This window comes from Mus pahari, chromosome 15, assembly GCF_900095145.1.
Source record: "Mus pahari chromosome 15, PAHARI_EIJ_v1.1, whole genome shotgun sequence".
In the NCBI taxonomy this organism is placed as follows: Eukaryota; Metazoa; Chordata; class Mammalia; order Rodentia; family Muridae; genus Mus; species Mus pahari.
Window position 1 is genome coordinate 54,369,553 of NC_034604.1, and position 10,660 is coordinate 54,380,212.

A 10,660-nucleotide genomic window follows, 5' to 3' on the forward strand; every position below is an offset into this window, starting at 1 on the left:
TCTTGCAAACTTTATATGCCCCATAGAGGGGAATGCCAGGGCCAAGAAGTGGGAGTGGGTGTGTAGGGGAGCAGGGTGGGGGGAGGGTATAGGGGACATTCGGGATAGCATTTGAAATGTAAATGAAGAAAATATCTAATAAAATAATTGAAAGAAAGAAAGAAAGAAGGAAAGAAAGAAAGAAAGAAAGAAAGAAAGAAAGAAAGAAAGAAAGAAAGAAAGAAAGAAGTGTTGAAGGTTCACTGTGATGAGCCAGTGCCTGTGATGGAGAAATAGCAATACCACTCATTGTTACTGTAAACTCTAGTCAGAATAAGACACTTCTTGAGTCTCAGTTCCCTTCTGGGAGGGATGGTAGAATGACAGCATCCCACCTCATACATATGAGACCCTTAGGAAGCACTGTCTCAGGCACCTGGCAGAAGTAGCCATTTCTTAACCTTATCAGTATTTTCCAAAATTACCTGCCACCTGTGAAACATTATTTTGTTTTATTTTGAGGCAGGATTACTTATGTAGCCCAGGCTGGTTTTGAACTTGGTCTGTAGCCAAGGACAACCTTGAAACCCTGACCAGGCTTCTACCTCTCAGACGCTAGGGTTACAAATGTGTAGCGCCACATTGGTTTGGGGTATTGCGTGGGATGGAACCCAGGGTTTCTTGCACACTAGGCGAGCACTCAGCCAACTGAGCTACACTACCCCCATCCTCAGTTTTGTCTGTTGGCCAATGTTTCTACAGCAGCGGTTCTCAACCTGTAGGTCAGGGTCCCTTTTGCAAACCTCTGTCTCTAAAAATATTTACATTATGATTCATAACAATAGCTATGAAGTAGCAACAAAAATAAGTTTATGGGTGGGGGCCACCACAATATAAGGAGCTAATTAAAGGGCCATGGCTTTAGGAAGGTTGAGAACCATTGTTCTATAGCCTTCTTCTATATTTCCTCCCTAAGACCAAGCTGAAGTCTGAAGTGCATCTGACCCAAGGTCAACAGCCCAGTGCCTAATCTAATGGGTGCACAAAAGGGACACCCCACTCCCCGGCCACCTACCACCCGCCATCCACAGAGGGCCTCTCTGGCTTCCTCTTGGCTTGATTTCCCCAAATGGCTTACTCACACCCTGCAAACTTTCTGATAGCTCAAAGGTAAACTTCTGCACCCGGCGTTGCCTCTTCTGAAAGAGGAGGGATCCGCGGTTGTTTCGGAGAGACAGCTCCTCTATCATTAGGTCCTGAGGCACGCTCAGCTTCTTCCCCAGGTCCAGTGAAGGGACTGTGAGAGAGGTCAGAGAAGGCTCTTACTATCTCACCTCAAGGAAGCCCTACCACTACTCCGGGGAAGCCTCAATTGAAAAAAATTTCCACATCAGATTAGCCTGTAAGCAAGTCCGTGGGACGTTCTGTTGGGTGTGTTACCATTCCCACTCCACTCCCCGGCCCTTGATTGGCAGGATGGGTACGGAGACCTAAGGTAACTGGGTGAGCTTAGAGAGAAACAGACTTCTCAGGAGGCAGGCTTCACTGAGCAGCTCATTCATTTGGGGGAACAAAAGCTATTTAAGCCTTTGGAGAGTGGGTAGAGGTTTTGGGGGTGAGTGTACAATTTTGGCTGGGGCTAAGGCGCTGGGAATGCCTTATTTACAGGAAGAGGAATTCCAGGTGCTTGCTGGCCATGACTTTCTAAGGCGAGAGGAAGTTTTAACCTGTTAACCAAGAAACCCTCAGGCTACGTGACTACCTCAAAGTTGGCAGAGGTGGAGTTGAAAGCCTACATGCCAGCCCAGGATGAGATTTTCGGGGTGTGGACACTCCTGGACCTCAATCTTGCTCCAGGCTGACTCCGCTGCTAGCACACTCCCCGGCTAGCATGGCTCCTCCTCTGCTTCCGTCATGTGGGAGGGCCCAGCCCACTGGGAGCCATCCCAATCCCAGGCCAATAAGCAACGCCCTCCATGGCCTCTGCATCAGCTCCTGCCTCTAGGTTGCAACCCTGCTTGAGTTCCTGTCTTGACTTCTGCCAACGATGAGTTAGGATCTAGAAATGTAAAACAATCCCTTTCCTCCCCAACTTGCTTTTTTGGTTATGGTGTTTTGTTGAGACAATAAAACCCTGTTTTGTTTGTTTGTTTGTTTGTTTGTTTTGAGACAGGGTTTCTCTATATAGCCCTGGCTGTCCTGGACAAAAAAAAAAAAAAAAAAAAAAAGCAAAAACAAAAGCAAAAAACCCTGACCAAGAGCTGGGTGTGGTGGCACTCGGGAGGCAGAGGCAGGCAGATTTCTGAGTCCAAGGCCAGCCTGGTCTACAAAATGAGTTCCAGGACAGCCAGGGCTACACAGAGAAACCCTGTCTCAAAAAACAACAACAAAAAACAAACAAACAAACAAAAAAAACCCTGACCAAGACAGTAACTTAGGTAAAGCAAACATTCTTTGTTTCCTTTCTAATGCTGTGATAAAGACACCCTGACCATAAGTAACGTGGGGCAGAAAGATTTATTTGGCTTAACCGTCTCCGCCACAGGTCATCATGGAGGGAAATCTGGGCAGGAACATAGAGGCAGGAACTGAAGTAGAGACTCAGGGACTTTGCTTACTGGCTTGCTTTCAATAGCTTGCTCAGACTGCTTCCTTAAACCACTCAGGACCACCTGCCCAGTGATGGAACCACCCACCATGGGCTGGGTCTTACCTCATTGATCACTAATGGAGAAAATGCCTTACAGCTGGATCTCATGGAGGCATTCTCTCGATGGAGAGTTTTGTTCAAACTCTCCCAATTATCTGAAAACTTAAGGATATTTTTGGAAGGAATAGTTCAAGGCCAGGCTGGGCTACATTGTAAAACAAACAGAAGCAGCAACATAGATACCTTTGTGTTTTCTGGGGCCTTGGCAGCACACACCTTTAATCCCAGCACTCAGGAGACAGAGGCAGGTTGATCTCCGAGTTCAAAGCCAGCCTGGGGTACAGAGCCAGTTCCAGGACAGCCAGATCGACACAGAAAAACCCTGTTACGAAAAACCAGAAGCCAAACCAACAGCATAACACAACGGCACCTTTCCAGTCTGAGGAGTCTGACAGAAATTCAGGTGGAAACGTCAAGGAGGAACTTGAAAGTATAAGGCTAATGTTCAAAGGGAAAAAAAAAACCTAGAGATCAAAATGTATTGCATGGTGAGCTTATAAGCAATATTTTACTTTCATTTACTCTTCCTTTTCCCACATTTTTGTTTTTATTATATTCATCCATTTATTTAGTAAGTTCTAGGAGGTAGTCCATGCCACAGCACACATGGCAGCCAGAGAAAACCTGCAGAGGTCAGCTCTCCTACTCCATCCTCTGGGTCCCAGGTTGTCAGACTTGGCAGCCAAATGTTCTTACCCACTGTGCTCTGAGGCAGTCTCGTGTGACCCAGAATGTCCCTGAACTTGCTGCATGGCTGAGGACTACCATGAACAAGTATACAACCTCATGCCTGTCTCATGTTGCTTTTCTTTTATTTTTTTTAAGACTTATTTATTTACTTTATGCATATGAGTACAATTATAGCGGTCTTCAGACACACCAGAAGAGGGCATCAGATCCCTTTACGGATGGTTGTGAGCCACCACGTGGTTGTTGGGAATTGAACTCAGGACCCCTGGAAGAGCAGTCAGTGCTCTTAAGAGCTGAGCCATCTCTCCGGTCCCCTCATGTTGCTTTTCAATGGAGAACATTATGTTTATTTCTCTCCTCAGGGTTAGAATCAGAGGATTTTCAGGGTTGCTGACTGCCCTTAAGTGTTTGGGCCCCATCCCCTTTGCCTGTGTTTACCTAAGGGTAAAAGGCATAAGTATATATTTAGCCAACAAAGGAAATCTCCTGGAAGACAAAGTGATGGCATGCTAAGGATGGTGGTCGGAGAGGGTGCTATGTGGACTTCTTAGCTAACATTGCCAGTCTTCAACATCTAATACAGGGTGGGGGTGCCATTCAGTGGTAGAGCACTTCCCCAGCAAGTGAAAGACCTAAGGCCAATCTCTTCTAGCACAGAAATATACATATTAAAACCAGACAAAAAGACTCCTGTGTCAACGGGTGAATAAATGCCACTTTTGGCCGGCAGGCTGAATGAGATCAGGGAGAAAGCAAAACAAAGAACCAACGACTTTGCTCAGTTTAGGTGGAGGAGAAAAATACCCTGGAAACCTAGGGGAGCCAGCAAGGCAAAAACAGAGAGAAGGGGTTCCCGAAAGACTTCAGAGACAAGGGGCAGCCTAAGGAGTCAAATTCTGCTGACGTAGCAAACCTGACGAGACCTGGAGTTTTCGAGCTGGGCCAGTGGTAAACTCCACTAAAGCAATGTCCATAGAGCATTTGCCTGTGAAAGTGTGGCTGATGAGGGGTCAAGAGAAAACGGACAGTGGAATAAAGGGGTGATGAGTCAGAAATAGGATGCAGAATGTTCTCTGAGTGCAGCTGTGCAGCTCTCTAGTTTCTTCCAACAAGAGGAGAAAGGAAGGAAGGAAGGAAGGAAGGAAGGAAGGAAGGAAGGAAGGAAGGAAGGAAGGAAGGAAGGAAGGAAGGAAAAGAAAGGGAGTTGTTCTAGATTAAATAATATTTAAGAAATATAGCAACAGAACAAGAACCATGCACCTCACTTGGATCCTGATTAAAACTACAAACAGGAGTGGAGAGACGGGCCAGCGTTTAAGAACCCTGGCTGCCCCTGCTGAGAACGCAGGTACAATTCCTCAAACCATCAAGGCGGCGGCGCAGACCTGTCTGAAATTTCAGTTCCAGAGCAGTGTTTGGTGTGCATTCAGCACCCTCTACTGGCCACAGCCAGAACTGCATGAATGTGCTACACATACATGTAGACAAAAACACCACCCCTTGTCCCCCAAAATGCAAATAAATAAGTCTTTAAAAAATTGTGCTTTTTTTTTTTTTTTGAGACAGGGTTTCTCTGGGTAGCCTTGGATGTCCTGAAACTGGCTCTGTAGAACAGACTGTCCTCGAACTCAGAGATCTGCCTACTTCTGCCTCCCAAGTGCTAGGATTAAAGGTGTGTGCCACTACTGTCCAGCTTAAAAACTTTAGAAACTTCGAAATGCAGTTATAAAATTAAACTAAATTATCAAGTTAAATCTGAATATGGACGAACACTAAATTATTACTGCTAATATTTTTTTGTGACAAACAGGGACTGTTATTTTTCTTCCTCTGGTTGTGGAATCTGGGGAGGGGGTGGTGACATGCTCTTCAGGGAAAGTATCACGCTCTTCTGAGTTAATTTTGGAACCAATAATAAAGGAGGGCTGTGGGGCTTGTATCCTACTTCCATTTCAGTTTGGGAATTTGGAAAGTAAAAAATGTTAGCCAAGTATGTCCAACAGCTCTGCAGGGCGGTGGCCACAGGCAGCCGTGGAATCAGGAAGGAGGGGTTTTTCATGAAGGGCATGGATAAGAGCTGGCGATGCAAGAGAGGGAGGAAAGGTGATGAAGGAGTGTTCTTGAGCCTTCGATGAGGAGAGCAGGTGCCCTCAGCCCAGCTGCAGAACCGGATCGCACAGGTGTGAGCAGGTGTTCTGTGTTAGCCGCTTCACCTTTCTCCTGGTGACAACAAAGAAGGCCAGCACCCGAGGAGACAAAGATGTGGGAGGTGGTAGTAGAAACTAGCGAGGGGTTGAGGGGAGGTGTCGTCAAACTCACAGCGTGGGAGAGTGCACAGACTGCAGAGACAAGTGGAGGCAGCACTAGACGCTCAGGCCATTCACATGTGCCACCAACCACTCCATTCAGTGGACTTCCTAACATACTTAGAATGGAAGGGGAATGTGTCTGTCATTCCTTCAAAAAATATTTGAGAACAAGGAGTATGTGGCACACATACTTGTCCAATTGTCTTTTTTTTTTTTTTTTTTTTCGAGTCAGGGTTTCTCTGTGTAGCCCTGGCTGTCCCGGAACTCACTCTGTAGATCAGGCTGGCCTCGAACTCAGAAATCCGCCTGCCTCTGCCTCCCAAGTGCTGGGATTAAAGGTGTGCGCCACCACCGCCTGGCCAATTGTCTTTTTCTTTTCAGTCCTCACTCCCTCCCTCAAGACCCTGATGACTGAGCTGGCTTGGTCAGGAGACCATGGTCCATGTACCTGCATTCATATAAAAATGTAGAGGAGAAAATTTTTCACCAGTATGCTGACAGTGGTCAATCTATTCCAATTGTCTCATTAGGAAGGGCTTTCAAAGCCATTCAAGGGTATTTTTGTTTTGTTTTGTTTTGTTTTGAATTTTTCAAAAACAATTATTTTATGTATGGATGTTTTCCCTGAATGTATGTCTGTGTGCCACAGACATACAAATACCCACAGAACCCAGAAGAGAGTGTCAGATCCCCTAGAACGGAAGTTACAAACAGTCATGAGCCCCCCTGTGGATTCTGGGAACCGAATCCTGGTTGTCAGGAAGAGCAGCCAGTGCTCTTAACCACTGAACCACCTCTCTGGGCACTTGTCTGAATATTGTAACTGGATAAATTATTTACAAAACCACAATAGAAGCAGTGAATCTAGAGACGGGGAGACCAACAATCAAACCCCAGCTGTGCTGCATAGCATTCGTAACCACCTGGCTCCTCTGAGCCCTCTTTCCTGTCTGTAGAACTGGGATGCTAATATGTAATTTAGAGCTGTTGTGGCTCGGTTGAATACATAAAGGTTTCCAACAGCGTGCCTAACCCACAGAGCCCAGCAATAATGATAAGTGCTTTGATTGTTACTGCCTCTTTAAAAATTTTTTATTATTTATTTATTATTTATTATTTTGGGGTTTTGGGTTTTCAAGACAGGGTTTTTTTACTGTGTGGTCCTGATATCCTGAAACTCACTCTGTAGATCCAAGTGGCCTCAAACTAAGAGACCTGCCTGCCTCTGTCTCCCGAGTCCTGGGAGTAAAGGGTTTGCCGCCACTGCTTAGTGATTGCTATTGCTTTTCAGGAGCCACTTTTAATTTTAAAATGGCATTAATATATTTGGTGGTATAGGGGTTTAAATATGATTGGCCCTGAGAGTGGCAGTGTTAGGAGGTGTGGCCTTGTTGGAGGAAGTGTGTCATTGTTGGGGTGGGCTTTGAGACTCTTTTAGCCATGCGAGAGTCAGTCTGTAACTGACTCCATGGACAAGAGGCATAAAATGCACTGCGTGAGTCTTCCAGTGTAAGCATCAGTACTTGACAGAGGACTCAACTATTATACTGTATCCCAGAGCACAGCTAAAACCCCAGCCCTGCTGGAGGGCAGAGACAGAACGGTCCTGTGGGCCTGTGGGCTAGTCAGCCTAGCTCTAGGCTTAGCAGAAGACCCTGTGTGATGGTTTGTATATGCTCGGCCCAGGGGTGGCACTATTAGGAGGTGTGGCCCTGTTGGAGTAGGTGTGTCACTGTGGGTGTGGGCTTAAGACCCCCACCTAGCTGCCTAGAAGTCAGTATCTGCTAGCAGCCTTCAGATGAAGATGTGGACCTCTCAGCTCCTCCTGTACCATGCCTGCCTGGATGCTGCCATGTTCCCGCCTTGATGATAATGGATTGAACCTCTGAACCTGTAAGCCAGCCCCAGTTAAACGCTGTCCTTGTAAGAGTTGCCTTGGTCATGGTATCTGTTCACAGCAGTAAAACCCTAAGATATCCTGTATCAAAGGAATAGGCTGGAAATGATAGATCAGGAAACCCAATGTCCTCCCCTGGATTCTGTGTGCACACACATCCACATACCCACTCATCCACCTGCCTCCTGACACTCCCCCTACACGCGCGCACGCGCATGCACACACACACACACTGCACTCTCTAAGGTCATTGTCAGCCCTATAGCAAGTTTGCGGTCAACCTGAGATATAAAGGACCCTGTCTCAAAAAAAAAAAAAAATCTCTAAAAATGAAGCCATACAGTATAATTGTTGAGTCCTTCAGTCTCTGACCCTGACTGAGCAGCAAAGGAGCTCTGGAGTACACATTTATCAGAGTGTCTCTGCTGCCATCTGGGCCAGTCACCTGGGCACTTATCCAAAAGATGTGGGCCCCACCCCCAACGACCACACCAAACCATGGTCCCAGGAGCTGATGCTATCGATCTGGATTTTAAGCAGCCACACAGAACCACTAAGACCACATGAAAACTTGTCACTCCCACCTTAGTTGGATTAATTTTTAGAATATCTGACGTGCCCTAATAAACTCCATGTTTATAGCGAGAGTGCTCAAAGGTACCTTGTCAAGTTGCTGAGCATGGGTTTTGGGGTGATTTTTTTTTTCATAAAATTAAGACGCATTTTAGTAAAATGGCTTGAGTCCAGCTGAGCCACCTTCCCTCCAGTCCCTCCATGCCCCACAAATCCTATTCCTAGAAATGAGGCTGGGCTACCTGTCCTGCCCTGAGGCCCGAGTGGGACCCACATTTAAGCTGAATCCGGGACCAATCCTTGGAGTTCATGTTAGCCTTAGAGAAGGGCTGGGTACAAGGTGGTCTTGGAACCAAGGCCCAGTCTGGGATGCTCAGCTGTACTGAAGACAGGGTAAGTTCCCACAAAAGCCCCAGGGAGTATCAGGAGTGTGACCAGTGATATACTCCACAGACATGCCTAGGGGCTGCTGTGAAACCCACACTTGCTTGCCAGCCCTGGGGTCAGCAGGCCTGAATGGCCATAATCTGAGACCGGAAAGAGTTTGGGGGAGACAAAGAGCTGGATCCATCTTACCTGGTTCAGCAAGGTCCCCGGGGACAGCCATCACTGGCTCCTTCTGCTCCTTGGGGATCATCCTGTGGAGGAGAAACTCCCACAAATGGCTCGGGAAACCTCTTCTTGTCCCGAGACCTCCTCTAAGTCTTTGCTGCCCAGCCCCAGCCCTGAGCTGACCGTAGTCACAGGCAAAGACTAGAGTTGGAGGGCATTTAAGGTTTGTTTCTGTGTGGGGGGAGACTGTGGGCCAAGGTGGCCACACAAATCAGAAGCTACTCTACTGGGAAGTCTCTCTCTTTAAGGGCTTCTTCCTAGGGTCTGTCCCCATGCCTGGGGCTTCCAGGTGGGGTGGGTGGGACCTGGGGCACAATTGTCACCTGCTCACCTAAGAGCTCTACTTGGAGGCTGGTAGAGGTTGGGGATCATGAGTCAGGTCAGGGCTACCCTGGGGTCTTCGCACTGGTACTTGGTTCCGAGGTTAGTTCAATAAGATGGGCAAATGCATCGCATCCGGTTCCCCTATCTTCCATCTTTCATCTACTTCCATGGCAGCAGAGCTCTGGCAGGGAAATGCCAGTAAAACCGCTCAACTCTACCAGCTCCACCTCTACAGAACCCTTTGTAGCTTTCTCCTTCTGCAAATCTGGCCCCTGCCCACCTGTCTTACTTCAGTTGTTCCCACCAGCCCTCCACTGTCCCTACCTGCCATCTCTTCTCTTACCCTTCCTTCATCCCTCCCTTTCACTTCTTAATGCTTCCCAGGAATCTTGAAGCCAGCTGACAAATGCAATCCCCAAAGAACGTGTGTGAGCCCCCAACCCAGTTTCCTTAATGTGGGTCAGAAAAGGGAACTCCAACTTCAGTCTCTCGTCCCTGCCTGCCTCTCTCAGCTTCCCTCCATGGCTTTCAGGTCTTTCCATCTTCCACCTGTGTCCCCATACCCAATAGGATCCTGGAAAACACTGAATTGGGTCTAATACGCTTCATTGACTTTCTCTGTAAGTACGGACAAGTAATTTGCCAGCTCTGTGCCTCAGTTTCCCCCCATTGTAATTTAACTAAACGTTGGTTGGACTAAACGGTAGGGATGGGCTTCGGGACATCTGTGGACCTTTAAAACTGAATGCAAATCTGAGCATGCCCGCACACAGTTGAGGGTTAGGGTCACAAGATAACTGACAAGAACCAACTGAGACTTATCTGGGTTAGAACGGCACCGTCAGATCTGTCCTCCAAATAAATGTTCACAGGATCTGAAAAAGGTCTCTAATATTCAGGGAGTTGTTTCTCTGCAGGCTGAGAGGAGACATCGCCTACCTCTCCCTTACCTTTAACCCCAGCCTTCCCACCTAATGTCCAGGACTCTGGAACTTATAACTCCCTTCCTCCTACTGCAGTCCCTAAGCCTCTGTAAGGCCCAGACTCCCCAGATTGCTTGCAAGGCCCTAAAAATCACCTTATCTTCTCCACCCACTCCCCCTAGGTCCCAAGAGCTCCCAAAGAGGAGAGAATGATGCCTGTACCTGGTGGGGCCACAGTAGATGGGAAGAAATGTCAGACCCCCAAGATTAACACTTCAGTCGGGGAGCTGGAGTTTTATGGCCTGTGTCTATTGCAGTCTCCCAGGTCAGCAGTCAGTGAGCAGGGTGTGCCCTACAGCCAGTGCCGCCTTCAGCTGACAAGAATCATTCTTGTCTTGTCCGTGGGTCACAGCCTTATTTCGGGCTGCAACAGGAGCCGGGGCCAGATGCTTAAAGCACTGGGCTCTGGGGAAGACAGGTGCCCCGGCAGCGGGCCCTTGCAAACAGAAGGGCTTGCACCCCCTGGCTACACACATCCACATTAGAACTCTTCAGTCACCTGGGAATGCCGGGGATTGGCTGCGTTCGCTGAAGCTTGGTAACTGTTATGTCCCTAGTGTCCAAGCTTACGGCCCCATAGAAA

General features: G+C 47.7%; 1 protein-coding gene across 1 annotated transcript in view; it reads right to left on the bottom strand.

Moving 5' to 3' along the window:
- Positions 1–10,336, bottom strand: part of Myoz3 (myozenin 3) — a 14,013-nt gene extending 3,677 nt beyond the window's left edge. The window contains exons 1-3 of the mRNA XM_021215101.1: positions 10,240–10,336; positions 8,735–8,796; positions 1,122–1,276 (exon numbers count right to left, since the gene is read on the bottom strand). Coding sequence (XP_021070760.1) covers positions 1,122–1,276; positions 8,735–8,795 — 216 coding nt within the window. The 5' untranslated portion in view covers position 8,796; positions 10,240–10,336. The remainder of the gene's footprint in view (positions 1–1,121; positions 1,277–8,734; positions 8,797–10,239) is intronic.
- Positions 10,337–10,660: the final 324 nt, after the last annotated feature.